Below are 13165 nucleotides of genomic sequence, written 5' to 3' on the forward strand. Positions count from 1 at the left end.
ATATATCTTGTGAGAATATGCCTTGAGAATATTGCATGTGAAAATACATAATTTACCACTCATTCAGTAATGTTGAACATCCATTGATGATTCATTTTTCTCTTTTGCTTGTCAGAAAATGTGTGTGCTTACCAAGAAGAGACAGAAAGAGGGAGGGAGGAAAGAAAATCCCTATTCTTTCATTTCTCCCTCCTATTGGAATTTGGGGCATGCACCTCCATGTACCTAGCATGTTTTCAAAGCCACTGGGGCCAGGATTCAGAATTGCAAATGGCAAAAAAAGATTCAGCTCTCTTAACTACTAGGCCAAAGGGCTACCCTATTGATGATTCTTTCCTTAATCTTTCTTTTTTTTTTAATTGCCAGAGGACATGTGTACTTACCTGAGAAAGGGAGAGGGAAAATAAGAAAACAGCTCCTCCCCTGTAGTGTGTGGTCACAGTGCATTTCCTCTTCTTCCATTTCTCCCTCCCTTTGGGTTTTAAGCATGTATGCATACATACCTGGGTGTGTGTGTGTGTGTGTTTTGGAGAGGTTTTTGCTGTAGGGTGTGTGTGCTCACCAGAAAGACAGAGACAGAGAGACAGAAAGCGAGAAATCACCTCCCAGAGGGGATGGCCACACCACAATCCCTTCTCCATTCTCCTCTTGGGATCCTGGGCATGCATGCACACATTCCCAGCGTGACTTTAAGCCACCAGGTCTGGGACTCGAACCACGGTTGACTACATGGGAGTCCAGCGACAAGGCCATTACGCCATCTGCTGGTCCCTGTGTGTGTGTTTTTAAGAGGTTTTTGCCTTAGCGCACATGCATTAGTGGGGGGGGGAGGGGAGTGAGAGGGAAAGTGAGAAACTGCCCCCTGGAGGGATGGCCACACCACAGTCTCTTCTCCATTCTCCTCCCAGCATCTTGGGCATGCAAGTATACAGGCCCAGCGTGAGTTACAAGCCACCAGGTCCAGGACTCAAACTGCAGTCAGCTACGTAAGAGTCCAGCAACGTCATCGCTATGCCATCTTCTGGCCCTCTTGGTGTGTTTTTTAAATCACCATGTCACCATGTTTGCCATGCAATTTACCATGTGAGATCCAGCCACCCTAACCACCACATCACCTAGCTGGCTCTTTAGGAAAAAAATTTTTTTTTAATTTTTTTTTTTTTTTTAAGATTCCTGTTACAGAAGTACATTCACTTGCTGGAGAGAGACAGAGAGAGGGAAAGTGAGAAATCACCTTCCAGGGGATATGGCCATGCTACAGTTCCTTCATTCTCCTCCTGGAATTTTGGGCACACAAAGACACATGCCAGGTGCTACTGTGATTTTCAAGCCACCAGATACAGGACTCCAACTGTAGTTGGCCATGTAGGAGTCCAGTGCTGTAACCACCATGTTACTGGCTGATCCCTACGACACCCATTTAAAAATAATGTTTAGCGATACAGCCAGTAGTGTGGTGGTTAAGGCAGTTGGATCCCTCATGACCAACTGCGAGGTTCAAGTCCCACACCCGGTAGCTTGGAGAAAACACCAGGCACATGTGCATGCGTGCCCTAAATCCTGAGAAAATGGAGAAGGGACTATGTTGTGACTGTACCCCCTAGGGGATGCCTTCTCACTTTCCCCTTCTTCTCTTTCAACTGCAGATATACCTTGTAGCAAATTTCTGAAAATTTAGGGGCTGCCTGATGGCAGAGTGGTTACAGGTACTGAATCCGACATATCCATCTGTGCAGTTCAAGTCCTAGACCTGGTGTCTTTCAGCAACTTGAAAGATACATCCGGAGCATGTGCGTGCACGTCCAGAACCGGAAAGATGGAGGAGAACGGATTGGATGTGGCCATTTCCCCTTGGGTGTGTTCTTTCCCTCTTCGTCTCTCCAGCAAGCACATGCACCTTATAGCAAATTTTTACAAAATTAAGCCAACAAGCAGCATTTATACATAAAAACATCTGACAGGAATATGTCTACTACAATAAATAATGGAAAAGTAGTAATTTTTAGGATATATTCAGAATAAAAGAGATCTTTTTGTAAAGGAGCAGTAGCAATGTAGTAAAGTGATTGAGAGCCTTTGCTTTGGCATCTGACTAATTTGCTTTGTTAATTTTGTGACTTTAGAAAAGTTAACTTTATTATCTCATATGCAAAATGTAAATGTAAATGATATTCATGCCCTTCTTTAGGATTTTAAGAGGTGTATGTTAAAGTGTATGTTAAAGCATTAACACAACATGTAGCACAGGGTAACCAAATGGTTTTTAGCTGTAAGAAATGAAGTTTCTACCTTTTTAAAAAATATATTTTTTTAATGAAATTACTCTTCTAGAAGATACATTTGTTTGTTTTAATTTGCTCTAAGGTGAGTGATCTTGCTAGAGAGGGAGAGAGAGAGTGAGAACCCCTGAGGGGATGACCATGCTGCAGTCTCTTCGCGTGTACCCAGCGTGTTTTTCAAGGTGCTGGATCTGGAACATGAACTATGCACTCAATTATGTGGGATCCAGTTGCCTTAACCACCATGCAACCTAGCCCAAAGATGGCTATTTCTTTCTAAAATGTAAATATAAATAATTCAGTAATTTTCCCCTTTTACCAAAATTGACAGCATTGAAAGTGTTAAAAGACATGAGTATAAAATTTAGCATTATTTGTAATCAATTGGATTTAATAATTTTATTAAATGCAATCATCTTCGCTTATTTCCTTTTTCTTTTTTTCCTTTAGAGTGAACCAGAGGAAATGCCTCCAGAAGCAAAGATGAGGATGAAGAATATAGGAAGGTATTAGAATTTTTCATCAATATTGCTAGCTATTATGAATTAAAGGCAAGAATAAAAGCTTAGCCACAGCTCTACAAGGGTGTGCCACTGCTTGGGAGCCTGGAAGCTTCATGGGAGCTCAGCTTTAGTTCCCTGGCTAACTTGAACACTGAGTGTGGTTGTTCGTGAATGTAATCCTAGCTAACTGGAAGGTTGGGGCAGGAGGATTGTGCCATGGCAAAACACTGTCAGAAATACCCATCCTTTCTTTTCCAGTTACTTATTTAATTTTTAAATTATTATTATTTTTTCTTAGTTTGCTATAAGGTTATATGTGCTCATGAGAGAGACAGAGAAAGAAAGAAGGAAAATGAGAAAGTAAGCTGCCAGGTCCTGGACTTGAACCCTGATTGGCCATGTGGTTGTCCAGCGCTCCAATAACCATACCACCTGCTGGTCCTGGGAATGCCTATCTCCTATAAGGAAAAAAAAAAAAAAAGAAAAGAGAACAAATTGCACGTAATATTTGTAGTCTTCAGGCTTTTCTTGTGCATTTTGATAAGTTCTCAGCATTTTCTGTATACTGGTATGTAGTTAGGATTATAAAAATGAGTAGGACATGTACCACTTATCATGAAGAAAGAATTCTAATATTCTGTGAGCTGTCAGTGATCTTATTTTTCTTTCCTGGTAAGAAAAGATAAGTATCTTAAATAAGTATTTTTAAAAAACAATTAAATGTAAATTGTATCTCCACATAAAAAATAGGTATGATAGGAACCAGCAGATGGTATAGCAGTTATATCACTAGACTCCCACATGTCCAACCATGGTTCAAGTCTAGGACTTGGTGGTTTCAAAATCACGCCGGGTGCATGTACACGTGTTCCCAAAATGCCCGGAGGGGAATGGAAGGGAAGAGATTGTGGTGTGGCCATCCCCCTAAGTTTTTTTTTTTTTTTTTTTTTTTCTCACTTTCCCCCTCACTGTCTCTTTCTTTCTTGGGAGAGCACATGTCATAAGGCAAAAACAAAAACAAAAGGAGTGAGAAATATTTCTGATTTAAGTATTTTCTTTTTTTGATTTGCTAGAGGGGACTTACACTTGCCTGAGAGAGGCAGAAAGAGAGCTGGAGGGAAAAAAACATAGTCATTCTTTTCCATCCTGTTGGATTTTTGTACATCTGTGCACACAAATCCAGCATGCTTTTTTTATTATTATTAATTTTATTCTTTGTCATTATTTTATTGTGGTTTTATTTTTTTGGAAGTTGACCAGAAAGAGAGAAAGAGTGAGAAAGCCAGCTGCCAGGTCTGGGACTCAAACCGCATTCAGCCATGTGGGAGTCCAGCTGCCTTAACCACCACGCAACCAGCCACTCTTCCCCCCAGCATGTTTTTTGTTTGTTTGTTTGTTTGTTTGTTTGTTTTGGGGGGGAGAGGTTTTTGCTATAGGGCGTGTGCACTCGCCAGACGGACAGAGAGAGACAGAGAGATAGAAAGCAAGAAATCACCCCCCAGGGGGGATGGCCACGCCGCAATCCCTTCTCCTCTATTTTCCTCTTGGGATCTTGGGCACGCACGCATATGCGCCCGGCATGAGTTTAAGCCACCGGGTCCTGGACTTGAACCGCGGTCGATTACGTGGGAGTCCAGTGACATAGCCATTACACTAACTGCTGGTCCCCCTGCAGCATGTTTTTTTATGCTGCCAGGTTTGAGGCTTGAACTGCACAATCAGTCATGTGGGATCCAGTACGTTAATCATTAGGTCATGGGGCCAGCCCTCTGATTTTATATTTAAATTAAAAATCTTTTTCTGGTGTAAAAGGGAAATGGCTTTTAGTCACTTCACTTATGATGTCATTCTTGCCACTTGATTTTATATGTCCTTTTTTACTTGATTAATTTAGATGCCAGATACCACAATATTACAAAACTATTTTATTCTATTTTTTTTTTTTAGTTTATTTTGACAATTAAATCAAGGATATTACCGTATACATCATTTTCAAAAGAGAATTTTACATTCTTGGATCTGTTAAGTGTTCTTCCCTTTGCTCCTCCCACCTACCATCTGTCATTCTCTCCCCTCCCTTACGGATTCTGGTGTCTACACTTACCCTTCCTTCTGTCATATTTTTGGATCTTTCAGTTTCAGCCATAGAGTATAGACATTCAGAATATATTGAGCGGGGATATTCAGTGTTTTTCAGTCTGTTTTACTTCACTTAGCAGTAGGTCTTGCATATTCAACCACTATGAAACAAATGTCAGTGTTATTGTTTCTTATGGCTGAATAATACTCCATTGCATATATGTGCTACAATTTTTTTCAACCCAGTCATCAGTTTTGGGCAATTAGGTTGATTTCTTGAATTTGTGGTTACAAGTGGCACTGTACCTGTCTTTCTGATTAGGCTGCTTGAGTACTTTCCTATCCTTTGGATCAGTACCAAGGAGTAGGAATACTAGGCATATGGTAATTCTATTTGTAGATTTTTGAAGAACCTCCTTATTGTTGTCCACAGTGGCTGTACCAGTTTACGTTTCCACCAGCAGTGTAGGAGAGATCCCTTTTTGCCACAGCCTTACCAGCAGTTGTCATTGGTTTTTTGGTTTTTTTTTTTTTTTTTTTTTTCAAATCATAGCCATTCTGACTGGAGTTAATATGTATTTCATGGTTTTGATCTGTTAAGCTTATCTGCTCTTTATTTTGGTTAGGTTTTTCCTGTAGGGCACATGTACTTGCTGGAGAAGGAAAGTGAAAAATCACCCCTCCAGGGGACGGTTGTGCCACAATCCCTTCTCCATGCTCCTTTTGAGATTTTGGCATGCACACCCACCTGCCTGGTGTGATTTTCAAGCTGCCAGGTCCACAACTCGTATCATGGTCAGTCATGTGTGAGTTCCGCACCTTAACCACTATGCCAACTGCTGGACTCATTTGCCCTTTTTAAATTGGATTATTTGCTTTTTCACAGGTAAGCTGTTTGAATTCCTTATATATTCTGATTACCAGTACCTTATCTGAAGCATAGCTGGCAAATATTTTTTCCCATCCTGGATTGTCTCCTCACTCTATTTATTGTTTCCTTTGCTTTGCAACTTTTTTTTTTTTTTTTAAAGAGGTTTTTGCTATAGGGTGTGTGTGCTTGCCAGAAAGATAGACATAAAGCAAAAAATCACCCTCTGGGGGATGGCCGTGCTGCAGTCCCTTCTCCATTCTTATCTCGAGATCTTGGGCACTCACGCACATGCACCTGGTGTGAGTTTAAGCCACCGGGTCCAGCAATTAGCGTAATGGCTATGTCACTGGATTCCCATGTAGTTGACCGTGGTTTGAGTCCAGGACCCAGTGACTTAAACTCACGTCAGGCGCGTGGGCGTGCACATGCATGCCCAGATACCGAGAGGAAAATGGAGGAGAAGGGATTGCAGCATGGCCAGCCCCCTGGACTCAAACCACGGTCAACTACCTGGGAGTCCAGCGATGTAGCCATTACACCATCTGCTGGTCCCTGAAGCTTTTTAGTTTGATGGAGTCCCACTTGCCTATGGGACTTATGCCTGTGCATTAGAGTGATAGAAGAAGTATTTGAATTTAAAGGTTTTTTTCAATTTTCCTTTTTTTTTTTTTTTTTTTAGAGAGAGTGCACTTGCCAGAGAGAGAGAGAGTGAGAGAGAGAAAGTGAAAAAGTATCCCGTGCGGTCCCCCCTCCGCCCTCCCCATAAACAATACCCGTGATCAGCCACAGTCCCTTCTCAGTTTTTTTGGAATTCTGGTATTCACACACAGACATGCCTGTTCTCTTTTTCAAGCCACTGGATCCAGAACTTGAACCATGCAGTTGACCATGTGGGATTCAGCTGCCTTAACCACCATACCACCTGGCTGGCCCTGTTTTCTTGTCTTTATATTCATAAATGGATAATCAAAGGCCAGTAAAAAAGGGTCATCTTCTATCACAATGCCCCCATTTCCACCAAATATTTGAACTTCCAAAGAACTAAGTGCCAGGAACCAGCAGGTGGCATAGTGCTTAAGGTGCTGGACACTCCCACATGACCAGCCGTGTTTCGAGTATGACCAACCATGTTTCGGGTCCCAGATCTAGTGGCTTGCTTTCTCACATCCCCCCGCCGCCCCTGTCTCTCTCTGGTCAAATTTTAAAACTGAATGATTCTTAAAAAAAAAGAACTAAGTACCAAATCCACACATAAACATCAGTCTTTAGATGTTCGTAATTCCTTTTATACTGGGACCTGAGGAAATACTCCTGACATTGTTCCTAGCTTGAATATCCAGTACGCATATTTAAACATATAAAATTGAAACAGAAGTTCATACAGTGACACCAGTTTTTATTTATTTTTTTTAGTTTTTACTGTAGGGCATATGCACTTACCAGAGAGAGACAGAGACAAAGTGAGAAATCACACCCTGGGGGAAGGCCATGCCACAGTCCGTTTTTTAGTCTCTCAGGATTTTGAGCATCCATGCACATGTATCCAATGTTATTTTCAAGTCTCCAGGTCTGGGACTCAAACCGTGCAGTTATCTGTATGGGATCCAACACCAACCTCCATGTCACCTGCTAGCTGACACTGAATTTTTATTACAGTTTTTATAAATTCTGATGGCAAGCTACCACACTGAATTCATGATCTAGTTAATGGGTTGTAGGCAAAAGTTTTAATACTACAGTGGTTATCTTTCACTGTGTATCACAATTACCTTAAATGTTTGTGATAACTACATATTTACCTGCCTCCCCACTTCAGGCCTACTGCCTCTGAAGATCTAGAACAATCTGTGGAAAGGTTATTTTTTAAAAGTTCTGTAAGAACGTACAATGTCCAGTCTGTTTTTCTTTTTTCTTTTAAATTATTCATTTAATTTTTCCAGAGAAAGAGGGAGAGTGATAGAAAGCAAGCCACCAGGTCTGGGATTAGAACCGAGATCAGCTATGTGGGAGTCCAGGTACCACGCCTCCTGTCAGCCTCCAACCTGTGTTTAATTTTTATTTATTTAAGAATTATTTTATTGGGAACCAGCAGTTAGCGTAATGGCTGTCGCTGGACTCCCATGTAGTCAACCGCGGTTCGCGTCCCGGCCCCGGTGGCTTAAAACTCACACCGGGCGCATGTGCATGCCCAAGATCCAGAGGGGAGAATAGAGGAGAAGGGATTGCAGCATGGCCAGCCCCCTGGGGGGTGATTTCTCGCTTTCTGTCTCTGTCTGTCTGGCGAGCGCACGCGCCCTATAGCGAAAAACCTCTCCAAAAAAAAAAAAAAAGAATTATTTTATTGGGGTCCAGCAATTAGCGTAATGGCTATGTCACTGGATTCCCATGTAGTTGACCGCAGTTTGAGTCCAGGACCCAGTGACTTATACTCACGTCAGGTGCGTGGGCGTGCACATGCATGCCCAGATCCCGAGAGGAGAATGGAGGAGAAGGGATTGCAGCATGGCCAGCCCCCTGGGGGGTGATTTCTCACTGTCTGTCTCTTTTGTTCTGGCAAGTGCACACGCCCTATGGCAAAAACCTTTCAAAAAAAAAAAGTAAAAAGAATTATTTATTTATTTATTTATTTATTTATTTAAATTTGACCAGAAAGGGGGGGGAGGGAGGGGGGTAGAGAGGGAGAGCGAGCAAGCGAGCGAGCCACCATGTCCGTTACTCAAACCACACAGTCAGCCATGAGAGTCCAGCGCCCTTAACCACCACGCCACCTGTCGGCCCCCTAGCCTGTTTATAATAGGTGCTAATACATATAGAAGTGTGTATTAAATTAGTTAAAAACAGATGAAAAGATTTTTTGAAGTTTCTTTTATGAAAGACAAACACACTCACACTGTGACACACCCTCCCCTTCCCAATCCTTCCATCCATCCAGTAATGTGGCTGAACCCAGTTTTCCGGTATTGCAGAGCACTACACTACTGCTGCTCCGGAAGGACTTCAAGTAACATTTAAATTTCCTTTCTTTTAACACAGGGATACACCAACGTCCGCCGGACCAAACTCCTTCAATAAAGGAAAGCACGGGTTTTCTGATAACCAGAAGCTATGGGAGCGAAATATAAAATCTCATCTTGCAAATGTCCATGACCAAGACAATTAAATAATGTGTTTTGAAATTGGGGTGTGGGGTGGGTGTAAAGTTAAAAGGAACAGTTTCCTTTTTTAAAGAATGGTATAAGACTATCTTTGGAGCCGCTTTTTTTCTTTTTCATTTTCTTTTTAAGATTGAGTGGTACACTGATAAATGAGAGTTTGAAATTAGAGGTAATTTATGTTTTATATGCAGATTTCAAGACATTACTAATTTTGTAGTTCATGTGATTAGTTTCCAAAGGTTACAGATAATAAATCAGAAATGGTACCTTTTTAAGAATTGCATATTTTTTTAGACACAACTCTTAGCACATTAAGAGGGAAGCAAAAAGTTATTGTCTATTTAAAACTGCAAGCAGTTACTCACGCTCAACTCCCTCATTACCTAAACTGGCTCCCAGGAACAGCCTTATAGAGAGAGGGAGTATTGTGTTGGGAGGAAAATGTTACTGGACTATTGACAGAAAGTAAATTTAGGTAAAATACAGCTTTTTTTCCTTATGGGCATTTGTTTTGTTTCTAGTCATTATAAGCTAGGTATTGCATTGCTGTCAGTGGATTAGAAGCTTAGCTCTTTTTAAAAAAAATAAAATTTTTATGTAAACTGAATATTTGAAATAGCCCACTTCACCTTAATGGGTCTTGTCTACCTTCATTAGTCTTCAAAGAACAACCATTTGCTACCAAAGTAAATCAGTATTTTGAATGTGCTTCTCTTGATTTGGTTATTAGCTAGTTCCTGTAAGCATTTCCACCAGAACTTGAGGCAAATCATAAGGAAGCTGTTTCTTTTAAAATACAAACCACCACCAAAAATTTCCATGTACATATATATTGTTTAAGCATTTGGCTATTTTTGTTTTTTAAAAGGTATAAACACCAAAAAGAAAATTTAACATTGTATGAAAATGGAAACAAGATGTACTTTCTGTAACTTTGTATAAGTATTTTAAGTTACTAACTTGTGAAATTCAATTTGAACTGAATTTACTACAGGATTTCTTATTAGTACACTTACATGGCTTATTTTACATATATATGTTTTGACCAGTGGCCTCTCAAAAGCACACTTTAGGTACAGAAAATGGAAAGAAAATGCATCTTCAAACATATTTTATGGTATCTCTCACCACATATACTTGTTAGATTTGTGTATCGTAGGGCTTTTGTTTTGTATTTTTCTATTGTATATGAATTTTGTTTTTAACGTGACAGTTATATGCATCTCTAAAAGCATGGTCGCAGACTAAAACACACAGTGTGTAATGATTTCCCTGAAAACTCCTGCAATGTTAAATTTGGAGGCAGCTTCAGACTATTACATTGGTGGTAACTACTCACTGAGCTTTTTAAATGGGTGATAAATCCAGAGAAGCAGCCTGTGTATATTCCTAACACTTTGTTCACTTGCCTTTAAGTTTAGAATAAGCCCCAAGTAAAACAATGGAAATGTATATAGAACTATTAGTTCTTTCATGATTTAATTATATCAAGATACATGAATTTAACTTTAACTTTTCTGTAGGCAAACTGTCCATCTTTGTCCATTTTATTGTGTGTTAAAATAACATCCCTCTCCTACATTCTTTTCTTGACCCAAATGAACTATTAACCTAAGGTCAAGGTGGGAGAGAAAAACGACTGAGATGAATGTCTTTACTAAAATACCAATAAATTTGTCAAACTCAGTAGTGTTTTTATTTTCTGTTCCACGTAATTGTTGCTGGCTGGTGTTTTGTTTTGTACAAAGAAGTTGAGACAGATGTTACTATTGTCCAAATTGCTGGCCACAGTAAGTAACGGGATTTTAAATTCTTAGTTTTGTGGGACCGGCAGATATTGTAATGGCTACGTCACTGGGCTTCCATGTAGTCAACCACAGTTTGAGTCTCAGACCCGGTGGCTTAAACTCATGCTGGGTGCGTGTGCGTGCGTGCCCAAGATCCCCAGAGTACAGTGGAGGAGAAGGGATTACAGCATTGCCTCCCACCCCCGAGGGGTGATTTTTCGCTTTTTGTCTCTCTGTCTTTCTGTCTTTCTGGCAAGCACACGCGCCCTATAGGAAAAACCTCTCAAAAAATAAAAACTTGGTTTTGTGTCTACCAACATGTAGTTCTATAGCATTACAGTGTCTCAGTTTGAAAAAGACGATCCAGAATTATCATTATCATCTTAACTTGCTGTAGAGTACATGCATTCACCAGAGAGAGAAAGAGGAGAGAGAAGGAAAGTGAGAAATCAGCTCCCAAGGGGGGTTGGTGTAATCCCTTCTCCATTTACCTCTTGGGATTTTGCACATACATGCACCCAGAGTGATTTTCAAGCTGCCTGGTCTGGACTCAAACCATGGTCAGCCATGTGGGAGTCCAGAGCCTTAATGAGCATTGCACCTGCTGGCCTCAGATACTTTTAAAATTATTTTTAATTTTTTATTTTGAAAAAAATATAGATAAAACATTTCAAAAATTAAGTTTTATATATACCCTTTACTCTTGTTCCCCAAATGTTAACATATGTAGTCAGAAGATAAGTGTCAAAGTCAGGGAATTAATGTTATAATTATACACTTATCTTTTATTACCTATCTTATTCTGTAGACCACATCTTAAAATTTTTGCCCCACAAATACATCCTTGATACAAGATCCACTTAATTATCACTTCATTGGTTTTCAACTTGCTTAGGTCTCAAGTTGGGGGTACTTTGGATTTTATCTTTCATGGCATTAGACTTGTTAAAAGAGCACAGAACAGGGAGTAGTAGATGGTGTAATGGTTACATTGCTGAATTCCCATGTAGTCGACTGGTTTGAGTCCCGAACCCGGCTGCTTAAAATACACTGGGCATGTGTGCGTGTGTGTCCAAAATCTCAAGAGGAGAATGGAGAAGGGATTCTGGTATGGCCACCCTCCTTGGCCCCTCGGCCCTTGCGTTGTCTATCTGTCTGTTGCGTGAGTGCACACACCCTATAGCAGAAATCTCTAAAATAGAGTACAGAACAGTTATTTGTAAAAGACCTCTCAAATTGGGGTTTGCCTTATATTTCTTCATAAGAAAACATTCAGTTTATATATTTATATTCAGATTATACATTTGTGTTCAGTTTATACATTCTGACAAGAATACCATGAAATTAATGTGTCCTCAAATGTATCTTACTAGGCCAAGTACATTGTGTTCAATTTTTTTTTCTCTTTTTGGAGAGGTTTTTGCTATAGGGCATGTGCGCTTGCCAGAAAGACAGAGACAGAAAGCGAGAAATCACCCCCCAGGGGGGATGGCCACACTGCAATCCCTCCTCCATTCTCCTCTCCAGGTCTTAGGCATGCATGCACACGCACCCAGCATGAGTTTAAGCCGCTGGGTCCAGGTCTGGAACTGCAGTTGACTACACTGGGAGTCCAGCGACATAGCCATTACGCTAACTGCTGGCCCCTGTGTTAATTTTTTTAATAGAGGTTTTTGCCTCAGGTAATGTTGCTTGCTGGAGAAAGGTAGAGACAGGGAAACTAAGAAATCCACAATCCCTTCTCCATTCTCCTCTTGGAATCTTTGGCATGCATGCACATGTGCCTGGTGTGAGGTTTTTTTTTAGGGGGGGGGTAGTTTTTGTTACAGGGCATGTGTGTTCACCAGAAAGAGACAGAAAGGGAGAAGTCACTCCCCAGGGAGATGACCTTGCCGCAATCCCTTCTCCATTCTCCTCTGGTCTCCGCACCTGGTGTGTTTTCAGCTACCAGGTACAGGACTTGAACTGTTGGCCATGTGGAAGTCCAGCATCATTACTACACCATCTGCTGGCCTCAATTTATTTTTTTAAGAATTATTTAATTTTAGGGACCAGCAGTTGACATAATTGGTATGTCAATGTACTCCCAGGTAGACCGCGTTTCGAGTCCCAGACCTGGTAGTTTAAACTCACGCCGGGTGCGTGTGCATGCGTGCCCAAGATTCTGATAGGAGAATGGAGGAAAAGAGATTCCAGCGTGAACATCCCCCTGGGGGGTGAATTTTTTTGCTTTCTCTTTGTTTCTCTCTGTCTGGCGAGCACATGTGTCCTATAGCAAAAACCTCCCCCCCAAAATAATTATTCAATTCTACTTATTATTATTAATTTTTAATTTGTTATAGGGCACCTGCACTCATCAGAGAGGGAAAGTGAGAAAGTAAGCTGACAGATCTGGAACTTGAACCATTGTCAGCCTTGTGGGAGTCCAGCACTTTAACTGTCACACCATTTACTGGCCCCCATGTTAATAACATTACTAGTTTTGTTAACT

At 40.8% G+C, this 13165-nt stretch overlaps 1 protein-coding gene across 1 annotated transcript in view; it reads left to right on the forward strand.

Annotated features, from left to right (window-relative positions):
- The window catches only part of PCNP (PEST proteolytic signal containing nuclear protein), a 44622-nt gene extending 34049 nt beyond the window's left edge, over window positions 1–10573 (forward strand). Inside the window, exons 4-5 of the mRNA XM_006143579.3 lie at window positions 2730–2785; window positions 8766–10573. Coding sequence (XP_006143641.1) covers window positions 2730–2785; window positions 8766–8892 — 183 coding nt within the window. The 3' untranslated portion in view covers window positions 8893–10573. The remainder of the gene's footprint in view (window positions 1–2729; window positions 2786–8765) is intronic.
- The last annotated feature ends 2592 nt before the right edge of the window (window positions 10574–13165 follow it).

The sequence above is a fragment of the Tupaia chinensis genome, unplaced genomic scaffold, assembly GCF_000334495.1.
Source record: "Tupaia chinensis unplaced genomic scaffold, TupChi_1.0 Scaffold000100_1, whole genome shotgun sequence".
NCBI classification, from domain to species: Eukaryota; Metazoa; Chordata; class Mammalia; order Scandentia; family Tupaiidae; genus Tupaia; species Tupaia belangeri.